This window comes from Enhydra lutris, unplaced genomic scaffold, assembly GCF_002288905.1.
Source record: "Enhydra lutris kenyoni isolate GAN:26980312 unplaced genomic scaffold, ASM228890v2 scaffoldscaffold14, whole genome shotgun sequence".
NCBI classification, from domain to species: Eukaryota; Metazoa; Chordata; class Mammalia; order Carnivora; family Mustelidae; genus Enhydra; species Enhydra lutris.
In genome coordinates this window covers 595,696-620,779 of record NW_019154098.1, presented here as the reverse complement: position 1 = coordinate 620,779, position 25,084 = coordinate 595,696, and the positions used below count along the sequence as shown (strand labels likewise).

General features: G+C 64.5%; 2 protein-coding genes across 4 annotated transcripts; one reads left to right on the top strand and one right to left on the bottom strand.

Annotated features, from left to right (window-relative positions):
• Nucleotides 1-30: 30 nt before the first annotated feature.
• On the bottom strand, nt 31-24,947 carry LOC111146539 (block of proliferation 1). The gene is made up of 16 exons (XM_022502116.1): nt 24,843-24,947; nt 23,499-23,699; nt 13,246-13,326; nt 2,804-2,958; nt 2,611-2,728; nt 2,433-2,534; nt 2,122-2,334; nt 1,884-2,045; nt 1,723-1,803; nt 1,581-1,650; nt 1,356-1,488; nt 1,094-1,274; nt 721-1,009; nt 527-611; nt 319-426; nt 31-235 (listed from the first exon to the last, which is right to left on the bottom strand). Exons 1-16 carry the CDS (start codon nt 24,930-24,932, stop codon nt 82-84), a joined length of 2,223 nt encoding a protein of 740 aa, XP_022357824.1. The 5' UTR covers nt 24,933-24,947; the 3' UTR covers nt 31-81.
• Nucleotides 4,493-7,888, top strand: LOC111146547 (scleraxis bHLH transcription factor). 3 transcript variants are annotated; one of them, XM_022502134.1, is made up of 2 exons: nt 4,493-5,113; nt 6,073-7,888. In XM_022502134.1, exons 1-2 carry the CDS (start codon nt 4,538-4,540, stop codon nt 6,109-6,111), a joined length of 615 nt encoding a protein of 204 aa, XP_022357842.1. In that variant the 5' UTR covers nt 4,493-4,537; the 3' UTR covers nt 6,112-7,888. The 3 variants fall into 3 exon arrangements, 2 of the variants coding, with proteins under 2 accessions (XP_022357842.1, XP_022357841.1); XM_022502133.1 differs by having other exon boundaries at nt 5,842-7,888; XR_002640541.1 differs by lacking the exon at nt 4,493-5,113 and adding an exon at nt 5,547-5,947.
• Nucleotides 24,948-25,084: the final 137 nt, after the last annotated feature.

Sequence of the window (25,084 nt, the reverse complement as noted above, 5' to 3'; positions counted from 1 at the left end):
GGAAACCCCCAAATAAAGGTCACACAGCAGTCGTGGGGGACACTTGTATTGAGGGCCCTGAGCACACACGTGCCCCGGGGCCTAGCTGAACAGGCGGATGGTGCCGTCGGCCCCTGAGGAGAAGACCCACGGCTGGGTGGGGTGGAAGGCCACGTCCAGGACCCCCAGGTCTCGGGTCGGCACATGCCCCCGTAGCACCTTCACTGGCACCAGCGTCGGGTTCTGCAGCAGGTCACTGTGGGGGAGGGGAGCAGAGGGACTCAGGCGGGGGAGCACCCCTCCCCCAAGCCAGGCAGGGCGCGTGGGGCTCGCACTCACTTGTACACCATCCCGTGGCACACGGTGACGCTCCCGTCGTCTGAGCCAGATGCGAACAGTGGGTACCGGGTGTGGAAGGCCACAGCCCTGAGGGCCTTCTTGTGATGCCTGGAGGGCAGGGGCTGGTGAGGGCTTGGGAGGGCCGGGGGGGAGGGCGGGGGAGGGCCGGGGCGGGCCCGCCGGCACCCACACCCCCACCCCCACTCACCTCAGCACCCTGTACGGCTCACAGGAAAGGTCCAGGTCGAACCACACAAGCTTGCTGTCATAGCTACCACAGATGACGTTGTCTCCTGGGGGTGCAGGGGCTGGTGGGGACCTGCGGGTGCACACTCCCCTGCCCACGCGCCCGCCCACCCTCACCTGCAGGTGCACGGCCCCGCCATGCCCCGGCGCCCTCACCTGCAGGGTGCACGGCCAGGCTGGACACCCACTTGCAGTTGGGTCGGAGCTTCTTCGTGAGCTCCTGGCGCAGCAGGTGGTACAGGCGGACAGCGCGCTGGGAGGCCACCAGCAGGAAGGGTCTCAGGGGGTGGAAGGCCACGCACTGCACGTGTCCGTGGCTACGGCGGAAGGGGCTTTGGCTGCGGCGCCGGCTCAGCTGGTGGATCAGCACCTGCGTGTGCCCCGCAGCAGCCAGCACCACGGCCATGTAGTCCCCACGCCCGTGCCAGGTCACCTGTGTCACCGGCTGCAGAAGGCAAGGCTGGCTCAGTCGCGCTCTCCCCGGCCCTTGGCCACCCTGACTCCACACACCCGCCGGCAGCCCCCACACCTTCCCGTGGCAGATGCGCAGGCGCAGGCCCCCCTGGCGCTCCTCCTCCGAGGCCTCCAGCCAGCGGGCGGGCTGCGCCGCGGGCTCCTCGGGCGGGACGAAGGCGCTCAGCAGCTGGTCCGTGCTGCCCGCCACCAGCCGGTCCCCCAGGGCCGGGTTCAACAGCAGCACTGAGTCCTCTCTGCAGGCCAGAGTGACATGCGGCCCCTCAGGCGCAGGTCTGCACCCGTGGCCCCCGGCGCACCCCGGGCCGCCCACTTACGCCGCCACGGCCACCAAGCAGATGGTGGGGCGAGGGTTCCAGGCGACGCTCTTTACCACGCCCCCCACGGGCACAGTCCTCATGCAGCGGGCAGTGGCCACCTCCCAGAGCCGCACCGAGCCGTCATCGGAGCCTGGACACGTGAACAAGGCCCTCACCAGCTGCCCTCCCGCCCCCCAGCAGCACCCCAACCCCCTACTGGCAATGCCCACACCTCAGGCTCACCTGAAGCCAGCCACTGGCCATCCGGGGACACACTGAGGCAACGGACAAGGTTGCTGTGGCCCCTATAGACCTATGGAGGAGGATCAGTGAGGAGACACCCCTCTCAGAGGCTCCCCCACCTGCCCATCCCCCACCCACTCACCAGGGCCTGGCACGTGGGGAAAGGCTGCAGGTCCCGCGGCCGGGGCAGTTTCGGAATGAGGTCTTCAGGGTCCACGTTCACCTGGACCAGGAGAGCACGAGGTCATCCCGCCCCTCGTCCTGTGGCCCCCGCCCCTTTCCTGCACCCCCCACCACACACACCCTCATCTTGCGCTGCCGCGGGCACAGGTAGAGGTCAAGGCAGCGCTCGAAGCGCTCCTGGATAAACCGTCCGTACGCAGGCACGGCCCGCAGGCTCGGGAACTTGCGGGGCAAGAAGTTGAGCTTCCTCTCGCCCGGCTCCTGCTGCTCCCACACCAGGCGCTGCGGAGACAGGGATGAGCTGGGGGACCAGGGCCAGAAGCGGGGACCCAAACCCCCATCCCAGGGCGAGGCCCACCTCCTCTTCGCTGGGCAGGTACTCGGGGGGCGGGTTGTAGGACTCTGCGTGGCCGGGCAGGGCCAGCTTCGGCGCGGGCACATGCATCTTGTGCCGGCCCAGCACGGCGTCCGGGTCCTCCTGCGCCCAGAGGTCGTAGAAGCTGGGTGTGTGGTCCCGGGGCCGGCGTGGCTGAATCCAGCCCATCTTGATGGCGTGCACCATACGAGAGACCTGCGAGGCCGGGGCCAGTGAGCGCGCGGGGACGCGGGGGGTGGGGGGGCGGAGGTCCGGCCGCGGCAGCAGGGGGGTGGCCAGCAGCCAGCGCCTACCTTCTCCTTCTCCACCAGGGACGGGATGAAGCTGCGCTTGTCGGCGGGTCGGCTGGTCACCGGGTGCAGCATCAGGTCACCGCTGAAGAAGTCCACGGCCGGCTGAGGGCACAGCAGATGGGTGGGCCCGGGCTCTGCGGCGGCCCCCGCACACCCAGGGCGAGCCGCCACTACCCACCTCGTAGGGGTCGCAGCTCCCGTCCCCAAACTGGCCGCTCTGCAGCCGCCGTACCAGGGCCACCTGCTCGTCGGTCAGCCTCACGTCGTGCCCAGTCATCCGGTCCCGCACCGTGCGCCTGGGGGGTCGCGATCAGAGCCGAGCCCGAAGCCCCCCACCCCGCCCCCGCTGGCCCTGGCCCGAGGCTGCGCACCAGTAACCCGGGTCATCCATCTTGTCCAGAAACTGGTCCAGCTCGTCACGGGTCCGCAGCGGCTTGTAGATGCGCCTGCCGTCCAGGTCATAGCCCACGTGGGGGAAGTCATCGTACCACTCCAGGGGCACGTTGCCCACCGTGTTCCGGATGTCCTGGGGCAGCACGCCAGGCTGTCAGCATCCGCGCCCACCGCGCCCATCCTCCCTGCAAGCGCCCCAAGAGTCACAGGCCAGGGCGGGGGGAACCAGTGAGAGCAAGGGGACAGGCCTCGAGGCTGCTGGGACGGTACCAAGCACCCTGACATATGCCCTCTCCCTGGGGTGTGACGTGGCGCAGTGGCCAGTGCTGTCCACCCCCCCCCCCCCGGCCCTCAGAGGCGCCGGAGCTGTACCTTCACATTTTCCACTGAAGTGGTGCCAACCCCAGAGCCTCCCCCCGGATTCCTTGGCCAGGACTCTGGGCAGCCACAGACAAGGGTGACCTCATCGCCCATGGGCTCCCTCCCCTGGTGGGGGCCTTAGGCAAAAATGGGTAGCCACGGGCAGGGACTCAGGGAAGACCCCGCCAACCCGCTCCAAGGGGAGACAGAAGCCGCTGCATTCTGCCCTGCAGGCATTTGTGGACCCCCCCCAGCCCTCCCTGGTCCTGCCCCCTCCCCAGCAGCCACATTCCTGGACACACATTCCTGGTCGAGGCCCCTGCCAGCCACCACCCTCCCTCCGCCCAGCACAGAGACTGCTGCCCAGGCGGCCGCTTCCTGAACAGTGGCCACAGGGGGAGGGGCCCAGAGGAGACCGAGCACAGTGGGGAACCCAGGGGCCCCTTGCAGGAGCACAGGACCCCCTGAACTCGGCCCCTTTGCACCTGCCTGCCCTAGTCCTGCCAACTTCCGTGGTCCCAGTGAGGCCATCCTTCGGGGACACCTCCTGTACCCCTGGCCTTCCTCCTCTGCATGGGGGTGGGGTGGAGCCACCACCCCTGAATGGGACAGACCCTGGAGCGTGCACCAAGGGAACAGGGAGGTCGCCCCACAGCAGGTACAGCACGAGCTGGCAGAGAGCAAGGCATCAGGCAGAAGGCACAGCTTGTGCCACAGCTGGAGGGCGTGGCTGACACCGGGAGGCTGGGCCACCCAGTGACCCCACGCACACCCGGGGTGGGGGGCAGCCTTGGATGGTAGGGTGAACTCCAGCCCCCCAGGGCTTTGCATCCCCTCCCCACTCTGCCTGCCACAAAAAGCCCAAGTGTACAGAGGAGAGAGAGACCCAGACAAACAGGGTGTGGCCCGGCACCAGTGCCAGGGGAGAAGACCCGCCTGGGTCATGGGTCCCACTTGACCCTCCCGCCCCCTGCTGAGGCAGAGGATGAGGGCGGCAGAGCCCCGGTACCCCCCCAGAAGGGGACTCCCACCCCCCCACGGCCCCCAGAGACAGCGAGATGCTCCAGGCTCCTTCAGCGTGGCGCGAGAAGGCAGAGGGATGAGGGCCCCTGCTCTGCGCGGCCTCCGGGGGCTGGGAGGCGGGGAGGAGGGCGGGCCGGCGCGGGGGAGGGGCCGCCGCCACTATAAAGGCCCGGCCCGCGGCCCCGCTCCAGCCCGGGACGCACACGTGCGCGCGGCGCCGCAGCCGCCACCGCGGGCCCCCGAGACCCGCGCCTCCCCGGCCCCGGGCGGCCGCGCGGCGGGCGGCATGCGCTGCGCGAGGCGGAGCTGACGGCGCGCCCGCCGGCCCCATGTCCTTCGCCATGCTGCGCTCGGCGCCGCCCGGCCGCTACCTGTACCCCGAGGTGAGCCCGCTGTCGGAGGACGAGGACCGCGGCAGCGAGAGCTCGGGCTCCGACGAGAAGCCCTGCCGCGTGCACGCCGCGCGCTGCGGCCTCCAGGGCGCTCGGAGGCGGGCCGGGGGCAGGCGGGCGGGGGGCGGCACGGCGGGGCCCGGGGGACGGCCGGGCCGAGAGCCCCGGCAGCGGCACACGGCGAACGCGCGCGAGCGGGACCGCACCAACAGCGTGAACACGGCCTTCACGGCGCTGCGCACGCTCATCCCCACGGAGCCGGCCGACCGCAAGCTCTCCAAGATCGAGACGCTGCGCCTGGCCTCCAGCTACATCTCGCACCTGGGCAACGTGCTGCTGGTGGGCGAGGCCTGCGGCGACGGGCAGCCGTGCCACTCGGGGCCTGCCTTCTTCCACGCCGCGCGCCCCGGCAGCCCCCCGCCGCCGCCGCCGCCGCCGCCGCCGCCCCGCGACGGCGAGAACGCCCAGCCCAAACAGATCTGTACCTTCTGCCTCAGCAACCAGAGAAAGTTGGTGAGTGTGGCCCGCAGGGCAGACACGGAAAGGGACCAGGAGGCTGTGGCGGTCTCTGCCTCGATATCGCCCTAGCTACCCACACCTGCTGGGCAGAGACCCTGGCCAGAGGCGGGCAGAGCTCCCCACCCCCCACCCCCAGCATCACCTGTGACCCAGTGTGCCCCTGGAGTCTGGGGAGGGAGGAGCACAGGAAGGCCCAGCTGGGGCCGGCAGGGCCGGACCTTCCTTGGGCCTTCTCCCCTCGAGTCCCCAGGGACACAGGTGCCCATGGGGACCAGACAGGGCCAACCATCGCTACATGGGAGTCTGGGAGAAGACACCAAACTAGAAGAGGCAGGGGGCTAGACCAGAACTGGTTCAAGAAACTCTGCCCCCCCCAACCCTGTCCCCAAAGGAAGGGGACTCCCCCTCCCCCTCCCCCACCCCCATCTGTGTGCCCTACCACAGCCCCTGCCACTGGCCTAAAGCCTATGGGGCACCTGCTAGCTCTCCCATGGCCCTCACCCACACCCCTGGGGCTGCCCACGCAGACCCCCGGGGCAGCCGTGGGCTCTGCAGACAAGAGGCTGGCGGGAGACGTGGGGGCTGGGGGGAGGGAGGGCCACGTTGCGGGAGCGCTGGCCGGCTGATTTACAGCTCCTGCTGTGCTTGGTGGCACCGGAAAAGCAGGGTGAGCGGGGAGAAAATGCGGCGCGGCTTTTCCCCGATCCCCATTTCCTCTCCAGACAGCACGCGTGAGCTCCTGGGGCCTGAACATCTGGGAAATTTAATTTTACAATTTCGGCTGTGCAGCAGCGCACTCTCCTCCCCAAACTGCACGGGGAAGCCGGGGTGAGCGTGGAAGGGGGTGCTTTCAGCACCCGCCACCTGAGACAGCACCCCCTGGGGAAGCCCAGAGGCGCGGGCTGGCACTGGGTCTGCGGCCAGGCCCTGACACTGACCCCTCCCCTCTGCAGAGCAAGGACAGAGACAGAAAGACGACAATTCGGAGTTAGAGACGGACACCGCTGGGCTAGCCACAGAGAGCTCCCGTGGACCGGACTCGGGCACAGGCCTCCTGTGAGGGCGCCCAGCGAGCGAGCCTCGCCTCTGGCCACGGCGGGGCCAACGGACAGACAAGTGTGCGGGACTCTGCACGGGCCCGACGGGCCCAAGCCCACCGGAACCTTCCGTGCTGGCTTCCTACCTGGGTTTTCTTCTGGTCACTACATGCTGGCATCTTGTGTCTTTAATACGATAATATAAAGTCTGGAAACTTTGTATAATTAAAAACAAAACAGTATTGTCCAACCGTGGAAGCACCCTGTTCTCTTGAACGGTTCTGAACCCAGCCTGAGCCCAGCCCTCACGGCGCCCTCCGTGCTCTGCTCTCTCCAAGCTCAGTCCTCCCGGGCCATTGTCAGGGAAGGCCTCCACCCTTCAGGGGCTGGGTCATCCCTCCCAGGCCTGAGGCAGAGTGAGGCACCTCCCCCGGGCCCCGGGGGCTGAAGGAGACAGAAGAGGGAGAGGAGGACAAGGAAAGGACGGAGGGAGCCCACTGCCACGCAGCAGGGGACCGGCCAATCTGGCCTTGTCTCCGAGGGCCTGCCGGGCACCCAGGCATCCCTGAAGGGGTGAGAAGGGCAGAGCTCGCAGCACGATCATGTCAAGCCTCGGCCTTTGCCCAGAGACCCACAGAGCGGACGCCTGGGGGAGGTGGAGTGAACGGCGCTGCCCAGCACAGCAGGTTTCCCAACCTGGGTAGGCCTAAGGGTGCAAGTCACCTGCGTTCACCCGAGTGCCCACCCTGAACCCCCAAACAGGGCTCTGAGTCCCACCCCTACTGGGCTGCCCTGGCTCCCCCACCCCCACGAGCTGTGAGGGGAGAGGAGCTCCGTGACCCCCCCACCGCTGCACCCCACCCAGCTCCTCCAAAGGCCCACCTGCTCGAGGGCAGGGCGATTTGAGCCCCTCCGAGCTGCGCACAGCCGGGTGACCGTTAAATCCCAGGTGACAGTTATGCTCTCCCCGCACAGCAGGGAAGAAAGGCAGGGGCAGCCCTCTGCGAACCCCCTCCCTCCCCTCCCCCTCACTGGGCGGGGCGGGCCGGCAGCCTGACTTCCGGCCGGGCCAGACCACAGAGGGAATGGCCGAAGGCGCCAGGTGCCAGCACTGGGCCCTCCGAGCCCTCAGCACAGGCTCCAGAGGCCCCCACTGACCCACCCTCCTGGGTCCCCAGGGAGAGGCCAGGTGCTGAGGCCCACGTGGGCACCCCAATAGGACAGGGCCAGAGCCGCCCCCTCCTCTGCACCGAGGGGCTCCGGGGAACTGCGAAACAGGAAGCCGTGGTGTAATTTTGGAGGAAACTCTCAAAGCCAGAGCCATTAAGGGCCAGAGGGGGGCTGTGTCCAACGTGATAGAAATATAACAGGATAAAAAGTCGCCATGGCAGGTTCCACTCCGAGAGAAACCCAACCCCAAGTTTCCTTTCCCTAATCCTGCAGGAGCCCACAGCCGGCCGGAGGAGGGGGCTGAGAGAACCCCAGGGGGGAGTGTCGGGAGGGGCAGGTGCACCCCAGGCCTCTGGGCCTGCCTCCCCCACCTCACTGCGCACAGGGTGATGTTCTGTGGGGAGGGTCTGTGGCCCACCCACCCCCCACCTACTGTAATCACACGTCCACACCGGAGCCTGGGTGGGAGGATGTGAACCTCCCTTAGGAAGCCCCGCCAAGACAACGAGCCCGCAAGTGGGCGCCCACCTCGAGGCCACAGAGCGGCGCGTGTGAACAGGGAACACGTACCACGTGAGGCCAGAGGAGGGTGAAGAGGGAGGGGCACCCCCCGGAGCCCCACGGCTGAGGGGTGTCAGGAGGCCTCCACAGGAGGTGCTGCGGCTCCGGGAGGCCAGCGGGAGAGGACAGGCCCGCTGGGATGGCCCCCCGGGGACCTCGCCTGTCGGGGCCCAGCGTGCATGGGCCAGTTCCCCGAGGCCGGGCCTGTGACTCCAACAGCGGCTGCAGCTTGGCCGACTTGGGCCTGGGCAGTGGGCCCAGGGCTCCCTGAGCTGCTCGGTAGCAGCGATGCGGCGGCGAGGGCCTGGCCCGCCAGCCAACAGGAGGGAGCAGAGGGGGCGGGGGAGGCGCACTCCGTCACCCTTCACTGCTGCAGAAATTCAAACCAGACTGGGGGTGGCGGGCCGGCCCGAGCCAGGCGGCCCCATCTGAGTCCACTCGCTGAGCAGCCGCTGGGCTGGGGGTGGCAGGTGCTCCTTGCCCCCCACAGGCCCTGCTTCCTTCCCAGAATGCTGGCCTCGCCTTCCACCAGGAGGGACAAAGACCCAGGGCTCCCCGTGTGTGCACGCCCCAGAGGCAGCTGGAAAGGAGGGGCCGGGCCCGCGCCCTGGGCCAGCCGCCGCCGCCGCCGTGGGCCAAGCTGGGCTGGAAACACTCTGATCGGCCCCGGCTGTCAGCTCCCTGTCCCCAGCCTGGGGAATGAGCTGCTGGCGGCCCCACATGATTCATCACCAGGCCTGAGCCCGAGGGCCAGCCGGCCCCCACCCTGTTCAGCACCTGTGGGCTGCCAGGAAGCACATGTGACCCCGTGGGGGCAAGCACCCCCCCCGACCCCTCCAGGTCAGGCGCCGAGCTCGGAGGCGCAGGCTGAGGACACAGACGCCTCCGTGCTCTCCCGGGGGGCCACTCTACCCCAAGGACAAGCCTCTGGGAGGGGCCGGCGGGGGTCCCCCAGCCCCCAGACTGCCCCGGACGGAGCAGCAACTGGTTGATGTGTCGGCTGGGGTTTTTCCGCTCTCCCTGAGCCTCCCCTCCCCCTCCCCAAAGTGGCTGCAGCTGTCGGGACCGCAGACTGGAACTGCAGGTACGCGCTGGCCCGCCGCCCGCCTCCCTCCCGTGTGTGTCTGCGAGAGAGGAAGCCGGCCCACCTCTGGAATCCTTCACTCTCTCCTCATTCTGCCTCTCCCACCTGTCCCCTGGGAGCATGGGGTCAGCCGCCCGCGCTCAGGCTCTCTTTTCCCTTGCCCCTCTCCGATTACAACGCCGGCAGTGTTCGCTCAGCTCCCCTGCACGAAGCTCCCGCCTGTCTCCGAGCGCCACTCAGCCTTCCCGAGCCCCGGCCTCTCCTGGCTCCTCCGCGGGGTTTCATCTCCGTCAGAGCCCTGGGCGGGAGAAGGCCCGGCTGCGTGCTCCCCCGCTCACCTGCTGCACCAGGACCCACAGAAGGTGCCAGCAGGACGAGGCCTGGTTCACAGACCAAAGGGGCAAGGCCAGGGAGGGCCCTAGCAGGAGAGCCGCTAGATGGGCGGGGGCGGGGGGCAGGTGGGGGGCTCAGAGCCGCCTTCCCACACTCCCTCCATCAGACCACCGTGGTCATTTGCCGACTCAGGCAGCGGGCACATCTGCCACGGCCGACCCAGACACCAGCACCCGCTCTGTCCATCCCTCTCCAAGGTGCTGTCAGCCAGGCCCACCCAAGCCATCACACGCGCGCTGACACAGGACCGCTCGGAGCCCACTGCCTGGCCCCCGCCAATTCCTCTGTGACTTGGGGGCAGCAAGTGCAGCCTCCACGGGGTCCATGGGAGCTTGGGAGCTCCCAGGCCCTCAGATCCCCCAGCCCCCACCCACCCCGGTCAGCCCCAGGGTCCAATGGGCATTCCCACAGGGGTCCCCTGAGTCTCGGCTACCCATAGGCAGCTGCTCTCCCGGAAATGGCCCTGGAGTGCTGGGGTTAGGCACAGGCCCAGCTCTGTGGAGCGGCAGAGACCCGTTCTGAGACCCACGGGTCAAGCAAGAGCTGCTAGTGTGAGGGTGCCCGAGCCCCCCACCTGCCTCCGTCCCCATCCCCAGCACTCCAGGATCTCACTCTGGAGGACTCCCCTCAGCTCCTGCCTATACCCCTCCCCCGGGCCCCAGCCCATGCTGTCACTATCCCTCACCCGCCTTTCCTATAGAAGTCCCACCTGCGGTCCCCGGGGCAAACCGTCTTCCCCCAGGAGGCCCCTGTCCCAGCTCTCTCCTACCCACCTGCCTGGCTGGGTTCCTACTGCCAAGGAAACTGGCTCAAGTGGGCACAGAGCCGGGACCTCCGCCACCCACGTGCCCTAGCAAATGGGGCGGGGGACGCAATGCTGAATTAGCCCTGCCTCCAGCTGCCGGCTGCTGCACGGGCCCCCAGCACTGACACCCTGCTCTGTCCCAGAAGGCGTAGGACATCCCTTATAGAGACGGCTGCTTCCACCACTGCACCGCCCACCGGCCCCCACCTTGCCCTCCCACCAGGATGCTCTCTCCCTGCCCAGAAGCACCAGGCCGGCACACGGGAGGCGGCGCAGGGCTGGCAGGAGGAGGGCGTGCCCCCCGGCCCGCGGCACCAAGGGGCACTCTGCGGTCACAGGCGTCACGCCCGCGGCCCTGCGGCCACCTGCAAGCCCGCGGGTTGGACCAGCGGGAAGGGGCAGACTCGCAGGCCAGGAGCGGGGGCCGACACGAGCGGCTGAGCGTCGGGCGCTCTCCACAAACAGCCAGAAACCTGAGCCGCGGGGCTCCCGCTGCCAGCAGCGACGCAGGCGCCCTGAGTGCGGGCGGCCAGGAGGGGCGGGGCGGCGGGCCCGGAGGAGCGGGAGGCCGCCAGCGCTGGAGGCAGCTGCCGGTTCAGTAGCTGGGAGAGGCCATTAACGGCCGTTTGGCGAGAGAGCAGAGGGGATGGCGGGCTCTGGATACAGGCAGGCCTGGGCCTGTCCCCGCGGTATCCCAAGTTACAGCGAGGCCAGAGCGCCCTCGGGGCGGGCTCAGCTGCAGCCCCACCCCTGCCACCCCCAGCGGAGGTCCCGTGGGGGTGGGGGGTCAGAAGGGTGTCGGCCGGGGTTTCGGGGACTTGGATGACGTGCCTCCCCACCTCTGCGGCCAGGGTTCATAGCCACCCCTCACCTCTCACCTCCAGCCGGCCTCAGTTTCTCCCCGAGGACTGGAACAAAGAGGGGCCCAAGGCTGTGAAGGCCGTCAGCCCCCTCCCCCAACACCGCCCCACCTCCCTGGGGTCCAGTGGCTGGATGAGATCACGTCTGTGAGGCGCCGGGGCCGTGGGAGAGGAGTGGGGTGGACACAGCCTACGGCTGCTCAGCCTCCCCAACCAGACCCAGCAGCACTTCGAGTGGACTCGGGCCCCAGTGCGGCTCGAGGTGTGAATCTGGGGACTGAGGAGTGCAGATGCACGAGAATAGGCCTCAGACGATCCAAGTGTCACTCATCAGCCAACATCTGGGGGCCCCCAAAGCTGGGCCTGGAAGAGGCCAGCAGCCAGAGGGTCCAGAAGCCCCAGCACCCTCCACCTCAGGTCTCGGATCCAGACTCAGGGAGTGGGCAGGGCAGGGCCCAGGGAAAGGGAGGCCAAGGGGCACTTGCACCTCACCCACTGGCCACCACGCCACAGCGCCCACGAGGCTGTCTCCCCCAGGACCACCAACCCTCTTAGGCCACCACTGCTGCTGGCCAGAGCCTTACGTGGGGTCCAGACACCACTGGCCACCTCCAAGAATGCTGCTGGGAGAAGGCACTGCCCAGACACCATGGGGGTCCTCAGACTGTGGACCCTCACAGGCTCCAGAAACAGCACGACACAGCCACGGGGCCACAGCCTCCAAGCCCCACGCTCCGAACCACGTACCCAGTGGGGCCTCTTCCCCAAAGTCCACTGCGTTCGCCTAGACTACAGAGACACCCACGACGTGGCGTGGAAGACACCAGCGCCCACGCACGCCCCGAGCACCCCAGGCACACGTGCGGCTCCGGGAGGGAAGCATCCGTCAGGCCTGGCGGAGCTCCTGAAAGATGAGCTCTGCCGCCCCCTCGAGCCGCCGGCCGGCTGTGCTGGCAGAAGCTGGGGAAGGCGGGCACCCGGGCCCCCTCCTGTCACTCAGACATATGGGATAGTCATCGCCGGAGGAAGCAGCCCCCGCAGCCCCCACCACGGCTCCGGGGCCGGCCGGGCCAGGCCGCGAGGAGCGCCTCCCTGTGGGCAGGCCCAGGCCCCTCCCCCCACCGCACTCCATTTACAACCATCGTCGATTTCTCAAAATACCAAATATAAAAAAGTAGCCGACAGGATGTGGCTGCCGACAGCCAGAGCCCCTGGGAGGGAGACAGGCAGGGAGCCGCACGGCACCGGCCCCCCTCCCCATGCGCGCCCGCTGCTCCGGCCAGGAAACCAATTTATTTTGTTTTGTCTCTGTTCTCTGAACGCACAGAGACCAGATCGGGCGGGCAGCCAAGGCTCCTGCAGCCGCTGCCAGAGAGCGCGAGCGTGGGGGTGGAGGCCGAGCAGGGGAGGGGGCTCGAGCCTCCCCAGGCCCCAGGACAGCCCCCGCCGGCGGCAGGAAGAGCCCTGGAGGACTGCTGTCCGGGTGAGGTCCGCATCGATGCTGCCGTCCTCCTCCAGCCGAGGCCGCTGCCCACGGAGGCACACATCTGGGGGCACATAGTGGCACAGGGGCCACAGCCCTGCCAGTGACTGGGACGCACCTGAGAGGGCACGGGCAAGAGGAGGACAGCCACCTCAAGGCTCAGAGCACCTCAGCTTCCGGCCCTCCCAGAACAGCAGCCCAGGGAGCAGAGACAGCCTCTGGCCCACACGCCGGGGCCTCTGCACGCCAGACAGGGCACCACGCCTGCCCCTTCAGACCCTAAGCTGGAGGGGGCACCTGGGATGGGGCCCACAACAGTCCACACCTCAAGGACACCGGGGGGGGGCACCCAGAGGCCACCCACCTCCTGCGCGAAGCTGCCAGGCAACGCTGTCCTCCACACTCAGGTCTGTCACCACGAGGGCCCAGCACTGCCCCAGCCTCTCCGTGCCCACCAAGCATGAGCTCAGCCTCCACAGAGCACGAGGGACCCCAGCATCAGCCGGCCGCCCTACAGACACCCCTGGGGCTTCACTGCGTCACGTCCACCCCGCTTCCTTCCAGAGTGATGACGTACGCTAGCAGACGCGCATCCCCAACCCTGAGATCGCCCTTCCGGACCCCAAGCGCGGCCCCTCACAGCGGCCCGACTCCACTCTACCCAGGGCAGCACGGCGCAGCTGGGGAAGGCGCCCCCCCCCGCCCCCTTGTGGAAGGCCAAGCCCGGCCCCACCTCCTCATCGGAGCTGTCCTCTGCATACTCGTCCTGGCCCTGCACACTTGCCACCTCTGTCCTTGGGGGAGGGCTCCCGGCCTGTAGGAGAGAAGGGAACAATGGTTATGTCAGGGTGCTGATGCCCTCTGACCTCGGGCAGAGCCCACGCCCACAGTCCCCTGCCCCTTCCTGGTGACGGTGGCTTGGCAAGAACACACTGTCCCTCCCCCGGTGCTGCGCCCAAGGTTCCCGCCACCCCCAATCTCTAAGCAGCTCCAACCTGGCCCTGGGCCTTAAGACAAGATGAGCAACACCCCAGGTCTACGTGGGCCTCTGGGGCCCCACCTGAGGTTCTCTGTCAAGGGCCCCACTCATCACCATGCGCTCCAAGGAAGGGCCCCAGGGAAGGGCTTACACCTGTCCAGGCAGGAACAGGAACAGTCGAACAGTTGGCAACAAAGCCACCCGCTGAAGGCCCAGCCGCCCCCACACCCTTTAACAGAGAAACCGGCTGCAGGGCTCCTGGCACAACTGCCCGAACCCAGCCCTGCCGGGCCCTGGGGAGCCCAGGGTCAGGGAGCACAGTGGGGGTGGTACTTCGTGGCAGTAAGTAAGAGCCGGGCAGGGGGTTCCCCCACACCTGGCCTGGACCCTCTGGAGAGTGTGTGGCACCTGCCGCCAGCCAATGCCATGGGGCCACAGCCAGCCCTCTCCTAGGACAAGCCCCCCTCCCCCAGGAGGCCTCAATGTCCATGGCAGCTGGGAACCCCATTCAGCCCAGTCAGCCAAGGGCCCAGAGAACACCGGGAGGACGTGACCCCCACGGTGACCCCAACGCATGGGGTCAGGGATGGGAGCCCCGGAACATACACACCCTAACCTGGAAAACAGACGCTTCCCTCCCAGGGTGGGGGGAGTCGGGCGTACCGGAACCCGGACTGATGGGGAAAACAGCCCTGCCTTTCCCTCCCGGGCGCTGTCAAGTACTTGGGAGCAGGGCCCCTGAGCAAGGCACCCCCGCCAGAGCCCCACTCCCCCGACAGGGCAGGAGCCAAAGGCCTGCGAGGTGGCTCTTCCTCCCGCCTGGTTTTCCCCTCAGTATAAGGAGGGTGGGAGATTAAGTTTTTTTCCAGGCCAGGAACAAGGCGGGATTTGGTTTCCATGTCTCCCCCACCCCCGCTCCCCATGCTGCACGCGCTGTGGGAGCCCTGCCCACTGAAAGTGGGTCAGCGCGGCCTCATGGGTGCAGGGCGTGGGTGGGGGGCGAGCAGGGCAAGACCCGAGCCCCTGCCCCCCACCAGGGCCCCAAGCCCTGCTCCGTCCTAGCCCACAGGGAGCCCCACCCCAAGCAGCAGCCAGGGGACACACCTGCCCCAGGACCAGGCCCAGGCAACAAGTCTCCTGAGCAAGCAGGCTCCAGGGCTGCCCACGGCACCAGCCCGCCCGCTGCTCTCCACCAGCTCGGAACTCCAGAGAGTCCCACACCACCTGTGAATGTGGCTCAGGTCACGGTCGTGGGGTCCCGGCAGGAAATGTCACAGCCCCTCGACCTCCAGGATGCCCCTCGTCGCCCCATGCCGGTGTGGCCACCCCCGGGACAACCGAGTGCATATGCAGGGGCCTGAGACAGGCAGGCCCTCCCCCAGCAAGGAGGGGTGCCCCAGCCCTCCTCTGTCTCCCCCGCAGAAGTGCTGCTGCGGGGTACACGGTGGCCGCCAGGGGGCAGCAGAGGGCGGCCCAGCTCCAGGAACCTGGGGAGGCTCTGGGCGCAGCCCACATGCCTGGACACACTTGGGCCTCTTGGGTACCAGGCATTTAAAAAGAGGAAAACCTCGGGGGCGCCTGGGTGGCTCAGTGGGTTAAGCCTCTGCCTTCGGCTCAGGTCCTGATCCCTGGGTCCTGGGATCGAGTCCCGCGTCGGGCTCTCTGCTCAGCGGGGACCCTGCTTCCCCCTCTCTCTCTGCCTGCCTCTCTGCCTACTTGTGATCTCTGTTTGGCAAATAAAGAAAATCTTCAAAAACAAAAAGAGGAACACAAACAGCGTGCGGCGGGCCAGCGGAACAGCTCTTGCTTCTCTGCCCAACCCCACGACCACCAAACACCATGAGGACCAAAGTAGGGGCCCCAGGGGTGCCGACCGCCTCCAAGGCATCTCATTGCAACTGCCGGGGCCCCTCCAGTCACCAGCGCCAGCACGGCTCAGCCAGCCCCACTGCCCCCACCCCACGACAGCAGGGCCCCTCCACCAGCCCTTACAAGCAGGGCCCTGAGAGCCCACGGAGGCCCCACGACGCTACCAGGCCAGAACTTGGCACCCTGTGCAGCCTTTCTGTGGGGTCCGGGAGATGCAGGAGGGAGAAGGGCAACAGCAGCCAACACAGCCTGAAGGTCGAGCGGGGTGCGTGTCCAGGGGAGGTGAGCTGGGCTGGCGTGCGCCCGGGAGCCACGCTGGGAGCCAGACCGCGGCTAGTGACCCATGTTCACCAGGGTCCAGTGTGGGGCAAACACTGTGTTCGCCAAAGAGCATCCACGGCCCCCGGCGCCTGCTGCAGACCCCCAGGCCAGCCCCCAGGGCTGCTCGGCCTCCTCAGGGACGTGGCTCCTGACAACAGACTTACACTGAGAGCGAGCAGACGCGCAGTCTCTAAAGAACATTCGCCACGGGGACCTGCAGAGCCCAGAGACAGCTCGAGCTGAATTCAGCGTGACACCCCCCCCCCCCGCCCTCGTTCCCGAGGGAAAAGGCAGGGACTTGGAGGAGGAACAGGATCGTTCCCAGAGCAGGAGCCGGCCCTGCTGGAGGAAGCGCTGCTCGCGCCCAGCCGGTTTCCCAGAGACTTTTCCACGCTGCCGGCGCCCCGTTCACAACAGACGAGTTTAATGGACTCGATGCCACCACAGTAAAGGCTGCGTGAGGACGAGGCTGAGGACCTGATTCGGATGAGCCCCCAGGGCTGGGCGTGGCGACAAGGACAAGGTTGGGGGGGTTGGACACAGTGGCAAGAATTTGGCTCTTTCATTATTTCCTTTTAAATTTTCTTACTTGGGGACACCTGTGCAGCTCAGTCATTAAGCGTCTGCTTTTGGCTCAGGTCATGATCTTAGGTCCTGGGACGGAGCCCCCCGTGGAATTGGGCCCCCTGCTCAGTGGGGGGGCCTGTTTCTCCCTGTCCACCGCCCCCGCCCCAGCCTGTGGCCTCTCTCTTGCTCTCTTTCAAATAAATAAATAAAATCCTTAAATAAATAAGTCTTTATCTGAGAGAGAGCAAGAGAGAGAGCGCTCGAGTGTGAGGGAGGGGAGAGGAAAGGGGAGGGGATAGAGAGAGAGCGCGCCAGACCCAGAGAATGCGCGCAGTGGGGAGGAGGAGAGGGAGAAGCAGACTGAGCAGGGACCCAGGACCCTGAGACCATGACCTGAGCTGAAGGCAGATGCTTAACCGACTGAGCCCCCCAGGCGCCCCGGGAAAGAGTCTTCAGCAGAGTCCGAGCTGAGCGTGAAGCCCAACGTGGGCCCCCGCCTCATGACCCTGAGACCGTGACCTGAGCTGAAACCAAGCTGGACACAGAGCATCTGACGCACCTGGGCGCCCAGACTGTTGCTGTTTCAAGCCGTGACGGCAAATCTTTGACTTTCCTCCCACCGAGGGCAGAGGCTATGTGCCTCCTCCCCAAATTTGGGTGGGCTTGTGGCTCGCCCGTCCCAGGAAAGCAGCCCGGACCAACAACATGTGAACTCCGAGTGGAGACCTTAAAGGTCTTGCAGCTGTGCCCTCGGAGCCCTGAGCCCTTTGGCAAGGACGCGCCAGGCGGGTGCCAGCCATGCAGGCTGCCCCCGACCAGACACACAGACACACAGACCTCGGCTGTTCTTCCTTAGGACCCTCCCGAGCCCCAAAACACGGGGTGTGATGAGTGATGACTGTCCGAGAGCAGAACGCAGCAGAGCCCTGGAGGGGCCCAGGAAAGCTGACATCCTCTGAGTGCGTCACCCAATTCTCTGGCAGGACCCAGCTGAAGAGGCCGCGGGTTGCGCCCAATCCCGCTGACCACGTCCCCTAGACATGACACCACCTCACCCTGCCTGAACTCTGATCCCCAGAAATGAGGATGCCGCTAAATGGCTAAATAACGCTCAAGACGTCGGGCGGACCACGGAGCAGCTGCCGGCCGCCCTCCATGGAGGCCAGTCCCACACGGCCTGCGTGCTCACGTCCTTGGCTCTCTGGTTGGTGCCCAGGCACTTCCCAGCTGAGGTGAGCTCCATTAACCAGCTGGTGACGGCCCCCCTTGCGACCCCCGCCCAGGCACAGTGCCCACACCTAGACCCGAGCACGGGCAGCACGGCCACGGCTTGGGCCCAAGACTCCCACAGTGCGCTACCTGGCCTCCCAGCAGTCCCTCCACCCCCGTCCCCAGAGCCGTGTGGAGACCCAGGCAGGCCCCTTCTGCCCATGGGTCTGCAGTATGGAACACACAGAACGCTCCTTAGAACACGTGGAGGGGCGCCTGGGGGAATCAGTCGTTAAGCGTCCACCTTTGGCTCAGGTCACGATCCCGGGGTCCTGGGATCGAGCCCCGCATTGGGCTCCCCTGCTCAGCAGGGACCCTGCTTTTCCCTCTCCCACTCCCCCTGCTTGTGTTTCCTCTCTCACTGTCTCTCTGACAAATAAATGAATAAAATCTTCAAAAAAACAAAAACACCTGGAGAACACTCCTGACGCCCAGGCACTATCGCCACATCTGTAGCTGAACGTGGGGAGCTAACCGACAACAATGGGACCCTGTGAGCAAAAGAAAACAAAATGGGAAAAAACCCACCTAAGAAAGACCAACGTAAACATGACAAGTGGGAACACCGGGTCTAAACAAGCACAGGGAGCGCCTGGGGGGCTCAGGTCATGATCCCGGGGTCCTGGGATCGAGCCCCGGATCGGGCTCCCTGCTTGGGGAAGCCTGCTTCTCCCTCTCCCTCTGCTTGTGTTCCCTCTCACTGTGTCTCTGTCAAATAAATAAATAAAATCTTAAAAAGAAGAATTAAAATAATAAATAAACAAGCACAGAAGGGAAGAAAATGGGAGGGAAGGGGAGACAATGGCTTCAGGCACATAAATCCACCCAGAAGAACTCATCTAGAAGAAGCACAAAGACGTTGCCCTTCCCAAGGTCCCGCACACGCCTCCTTCCGAGGGTGCAGGCAGTGAGGCCCTCCTGCCCGCTGAGAGGCCCTGCGCCCTGGGGAGCAGGCGCACAGGTGGGCCAGGGTGGGCGTGCTGGGACAGTGGAGCCTAAGCATATGCCCCAACTGGCAAGGACAGCCCTCAGAGGCAGAGGGACGCACAGAGGACGGGAGTCAGGAAGCAGACGGGCATGACACGAATGGGAGCCTGGCTGTGCGGAGAACCCAGGAAGCCCCAGGCACAGTCCTCACGCTTACGCCGGAGCAGGAGGCAGGACAGAGCAGGAGGGACGGCCCTCAGGAGCTCCAAGCAATCACTCTGCTGGGATCTGTGATGCTCGTCACGTGACCCCACACAACACTTAAAAAGAAAGTGCTGGGGGCACCTGGGGGTGCTCAGTGGGTTAAGCCTCTGCCTTTGGCTCAGGTCATGATCTCAGGGTCCTGGGATCGAGCCCCACATCAGGCTCTCTGCTCAGCGGGGGGCCTGCTTCCTCCTCTCTCTCTGCCCACTTGTGATCTGTCAGTCAAATAAATACATAAAATTGGTGGGGGGGGGAGTGCTGGACATGTCTAGATCCCTTCCAAAGACCCAAGAAGTGGAGAAGGAGCTCACACACAGTGGTGCCCAGGGCAGCCTGGCACCCAAGCAGCCATGTCTCCCCAGGGCAACCCTGGGCACCTGGGCCATGTAACCCCATCTCTCTCCCATGGGAAAGGAAGGTGTAGATCAGGAGAGTCCCCCCAGAACGGGCCAGTGATCACCTGGCCATCCATTTTCATCCCTGGATGGCTTCAGCAGGATGTGCATGCCAGTCTGGGATGGCCTGTGGCAGACATACCTGGAACCCAGGACTTGTGGGGCAGGGTCCCCTGACAATGACCTATCAGCCCCATCCCTCCCAGAACAGGAAGGCAAACCCTCCAGCTTCCTGTTGTGGAGGTCACTCAGTGGACTGGAGGGCCTGGGGCATCCCACTCCAGTCCGCATCTCTCTCTGCAGCTCTCGGCCTCGGGCCCTGCATCCCTGATGTTAGCACGCAGCCCCACCAGGAGGCAGGGTGCCCGTCAGGCATGTGCAGGAGAGTGAGAAGTCAAGGAGCTGGGTGGTGGCCTGCCCACCCTTGGAAGCGGTGGAAGCCTTGACACAGGTTAAGGGGGACAGAGTGCAGGGGAAACAGTGACAGGAGCACCCAGTGGAAGAGAAGTTAGGGGCGAGCCCCACAGCATCGTCGCCGTGGGCGGAAGGAAGAGCGGCAGAAGCCCGAGCGGGTCCCCCCTTGCAGAAGTAGCTCACCTGAGACCGCCGTCCTCCAGACCACACAGGCGGCTGTGGCCAGGAGCCAGGGAATTCCGGGGGCTTTCAGTTCCAGAGCTGGGACAGCGGGCGGGGACCCGGGCCCAAGTGGGAGTCACCGCTGGCAGGGGTCCACAGGACCGCAGGCAGCAGGGAGACACTAGTTCCAGAAGCTGCTCAGTGGAGGGGTCGGTTTTCAGCTATGAGGCTGCGCGCTAGCAACAGGGCTCAGACCATGCAGCGGGGAGCCAGCTCGACCCAATGGAGGGGCGTGGATGGCTTTTGGGGAGCAGCTGGCAAAAAGGAGAGCTGGGGAGCTTGTTCCACTGAGGACCAGGAACCCCCAGCCCCCACCTGAGTCCTCTCTCTTGGCCTAGAGAACCTCAACCCTAGTAAAAGGACAACCGTGCACTAGAACAGAAAATACCTCAACGGGGCTACCCGTAGCCCTCGATGAAAGCACAAGGAGGCCAAAGACATGAATGGCCACGCAGGGCAGCCCGGGGGCTCTGCAGGACTCAGAACCCCTCCTGATCCGTGGGGTTCCCCACCAGGATGACCGACAGGAGACAGGGACGGTCCTCAGAGCCAGGGCGTGAAGCGGAAGGGGCCCAGGGGGGTGCCGCACCGACGAGGCCCCAGCACTGCACACAGCACAGGGGCTGCGGTCCTGGCCGCCAGCCGACCGGGGTGCAGCGGACCCAGAGGCAGCCTTGCCTCCTCTGAGAACTGCGCCCTCCAGGAGGCCAGAGCCAACCTCCCCAGACAGAAGTCTGCCCCCTCCTTCTGGAGAAGGGAGGGCTTCAGTCTCCACCAAATGGACCAGCAAGCCCACCCAGAAGGTGGCCCCTCGGAGAACAAGCAGCTCAGCGGGCGCACAGCTGAGGGAGGTTGGGGGGGACCAAACGCGGCCACACCCACAAGTGTCCCTCCCACCGAACCCCAGGCCGCAGTCTCTTGAAACACTTGCACACATCACCTAGTTCAGAGAACTTAAGCCGAAATCTTTTAAGGGGGAGAGGGGCAAAGGGAGAGAATCTTAACCAGGCTCCAAGCCCAGCACAGAGCCTCAAGCGGGGCTCACCCCCATGACCCTGAGATCACAACCTGAGCCAAAATCAAAAGAGGGATACTTATCTGACCGAGACACCCATGCACCCCAAACAGAAAATTTTTATTTAAAAAGTGATTTAAGGGGCACCTGGCTGGCTCAGTGTGTTAAGCATCTGTCTTCGGCTCAGGTCAAACTCCCAGGGTCCTGGGATGGAGCCCCGTGTCGCGCTCCCTGCTCAGTGGAGCGGGGAGCCTGCTTCTCCCTCCCCCACTCCCCCTGCTTGTGCTCGTTCGCATGCTTTCTCTGTGACAAATAAATAAAATCTTTAAAAAATAAAAAAGTAAAACAAAATAAAAAATTATTTAAACTTTTTTAAGTAGGCTTCACGTCCAGCACAGAGCTTGAACTCATGACCCAGAGATCAAGAGTTACATGCTCTACCTACCAAGTCAGCCAGGTGCCCCAAAAGTGATTTAATTTTTAAAAATTATCTTTAGAGCACCTCGGTGGCTCGGTTGGGTCAGCATCCGACTCTTGAATTCAGCTCAGGTCATGGTCTCAGGGTCCTGGGATCTGGCTCAGGGAGACGGCCTCCCACTCATCTGCACCTACATGCCCACACTCTCTATAAAAAATAAATTTAAAAATTATTTTTATAACTTTACTTATAAAATAAGATTAAAAAACCCCTTTTTAAAATAAAAAAATTAGGGGCCCCCTAGGGCACCTCAGTTGTTAAGTGTCTGACTCTGGACCTTGGCTCAAGCCTGGCTCCCACAGTCATGAGTTTAAGCCCTGCGTTACGTGCCATGCTGGGCGTGGAGCCTACTTTATTTATTTATCTGTTCGAGATTTTATTTATTTATTTGTCAAAGAGAGAGCGAGCACTCGAGAGCACAAGCAGAGGGAGCGGCAGAGGCCGAGGGAGAAGCAGGCCCCCCACGGAGCAAGCAGCCCCACAAGGATTCGATCCCAGGACCCTGGGGTCATGACCTGAGCTAAAAGCAGGCAGGCATTCAGGGGGCTGAGCCACCCAGGCGCCCACGGAGCCTACTTTGAAACATAAACAAACAAAAAAAGTACTTAAGTGGGTGGACCCTTAACTGTGCGAGGAGAAACGACACGCCAAGAGGGCTACTCGCGGGGGCCGCCCATGGGAGCACGGGCTGTGAGGACGAACTTCCGCTCTCTACTGAGTAGCACTGATGAAAGAGTGAATTCTTCTCAAGGAAGGTATATTTTGTAATTTTAAAAAGTTAAAAAAAGGGACACCTGGGTGGCTCAGTGGGTTAAGCCACTGCCTTCAGCTCAGATCATGATCCCGGGGTCCTGGGATCGAGTCCCGCATCGGGCTCCTTGCTCAGCGGGGAGCCTGCTTCTCTCCCGCCTCTGCCTGCCTCTCTGCCTGCTTGTGTGTATTCTCTCTCTCTGGCAAATAAACAATTTAAAAAATCTTAAAAATAAATAAATAAATAAATAAATAAATAAATAAATAAAAAGTTAAAAAAAGGAGGAAAAACAGCTGCCCATCATCCCCCAAACCACAGTCAACGCAGCTCGCACGTCATCTCTCTGTGCACACTGGCAGTAGGACTAGATCCTGAGTGGGCAGAAGGGTTAAATCTGGGCCACCTGGGGGTTCAGTAGGTTAAGCATCTGCCTTTGGCTCGGGTCAGGATTCCAGGGTTCTGGGATCGAGTCGCACATGGGGCTCCCTGCTCCGCAGGGGGCGCCTGCTTTTCCCTCTGCTCCTCCCCCTGCTTGTTCTCTCTCTCTCTCAAATAACTAATCTTAAAAAAAAAAAAAAGGTTTAAATCTGACATTAAATCCTTTCTTCCTAGGTAACAGATCAAACAAGCATGGCTTTTTGGTTTCTATTATGGGAGACTTCTGCATGATTCAAGGTCATAAGCTTCAGAACACCAGGCCCATTGAAAATACAAATAGTTATAAACTAGTTTCTAAAACTTCCAAAGAGCAAACAGTGTATTTTAGTTAAATTAAACTTTTCTCTCATTTTTCTCACTTGAGACAAGAGGGAAATGCACTCTTCCTCGTCATCACAGGGACAGACACAAGGCCAAAGCCTCAGCCGGCAGGGCTCCCTGGGACGAGGCTCAGGTGTCAGGACGGCTCACTCCCGTGTCCTGTGCACATGAAGGCCCCACCTCAGGCTTCGCCCCCAGGAAACCCAGCCTGCGGCTGAAAGCGGGCTGAGTTCCACGGAGAGGTGACGCTAGAATCACCTGCACAGCGGGTCCGGCATGTGGACATCTGCAGTTCTTGAGAACAGAGCACATAACTGTAATTGAAAAACAAGACCTAAGAAGGGCGCCTGGGTGGCTCAGTGGGTTAAACCCTCTGCCTTCGGCTCAGGTCATGATCCCAGGGTCCTGGGATGGAGCCCCGCATCGGGCTCTGCTCAGGAGGAAGCTGGCTGCTCTGCCTACTTGTGATCTATCGCTATCTATCAAATAAATAAAACCCTTTAAAAAACAAAACAAAACAAGAGAACAACCCCCAAGAGCTCAGAGCACTCCAGCTCTAACCAAGCGTTCCACTTGGCCCCAAATGTGCCCACAGGTGCATCAGAGGAGGGACGTGGGCCTTGGGGTCCCAAGGACACTTGGGAGAAAGCAGTGTGGGGACAGGCCCCAGAGAGCCTAAGGCCTGGTGGTCACTTTCTTTCCTGGCCACCTTCACCTAGAGAGGACAGCCTACTGGCAGGCTCCTCACTCACCCACCTGCACCTGCTGTCCAGTGGTGTTCTCCGTCCCGCCGTGGCCCTCATCACTGCTGACCCCATCCTCTCCCTCTGCTGGGTCGTCCTCACTGCTGTCACTGCAGGGGTCTTCCCGGCCTGAGAACACACTCTCCTCCGTTTCCGACAGGCCAGAGTCGCCGTCATCCCGGAGGCTGGGGGCGGCAGCACAGGCGAGAGACGACTGCGGGGAGCACAGTGTTGATGGCAGCCAGAGCCCCCCCAGGCCGCCCACCACCCGCCAGGCCCCCTGCTGACCCATGGCTCTGCATGGCCAGCCTCCAAGGCCATAGCCCTCAGGCCACAAGCGTCTACCTCCACCAAAACCATCCACCTAACCCAGGTGGAACCTTCCTCACTGTCCACCTCCACTGACAGCACGGCCACCTGCCCTTGGAAGGGACATTTCGTTTCCTGCATCTCGCAGGGAAAGGAGTTTTCAAGGACACCATCTCTTAGAGCTCAGTTCCCACCACATTTCCAACCCAGGCTCCCCATCCTCCGCACCCCACGCTGGCAAACCCCAGAGCTATGACGGTGCTGGGCCAGAGGCTGAGGCCCACAGAGGAACAGGATCGCCAACGGGCTTTTCTCTCTGAAAGAGAAGCCCGTAGCCAACTGGATGGAAACCGGCAGTGGATCAGCAAACTGTAAAGGTGGGTTGAACAGTGACAAAAATGATCCAAGTCTGGCTTAAAAACAAGCGTAACCCACCCTTCCCTCCCCCTGCTTACCGGATACCATCTCCCCTAACCCTCCCTACAGGACACGACGCCCGGGGAGGGGTGGGGGGACCGTCACTGCGTTTTTTAAAGACGAACAAGAAGCTGCAGACTTCTCGGAAGCCTCTGAGCACAGAACCCCGGACCTCCTGCGCTTCCCGGGTTTGGACCGGCCTCACCTCTCCCGCGGCAGAGCCGCTGCCGGGCCGGACCGTTCGCAGCCCAGGAGCCCGACACCCGCAGCCGGCGCGGTCCTGCGCCCGCGGGAGGACGCGACGGCGGCCGTAAGCCCCGGCTCTTCCCTCCCTAGCGTCCTTCGTCCCACAGCACGTCCCCACGCAGCAGAGGTCGGGACGCCGGGCCCGCGGCTTCGGGAGGCCGCCTCTCCGGCCCGCTGCGTCCCCCCCGCCTCCGCCTCCCCCTGCGGCCGCCCCCCGCGCAGGGGGTGCTCCCTGCTAAGGCCGCGCAGGGCAGACGACCCCTCCCTGCTCCTACTCCCGGGCCCGCCGCGCACTGGGCGGCCTCGCAGAGGGCAGACCAGCCACCACGTGCGGCCCCGGGCCCCGCCGCCCGACCCCGCCGCTCGGACCCGCGCCCGCTGTCACCTCCTCCGGCTCCGGCTCCGGCCCCCGCCGCCGCTTCCCAGGCCGCGCTCCCGTCGCCGCCGCGCGCCCCGCGTCTCGCGCGCCCGCCATGCTACCTAGCCAGTCCCGACCGCGCCGCCACTTCCGGCAGCGCGGGCCGCGTGGGAATGGGGCAGGACCTGTGGGGTCAGTGGGCGCGGCCCGCCCCGCCCTTCCCGGCCCGATTAGTGGGGCGGGGCTAGCAAGCGCAGGCGCACGGCGGC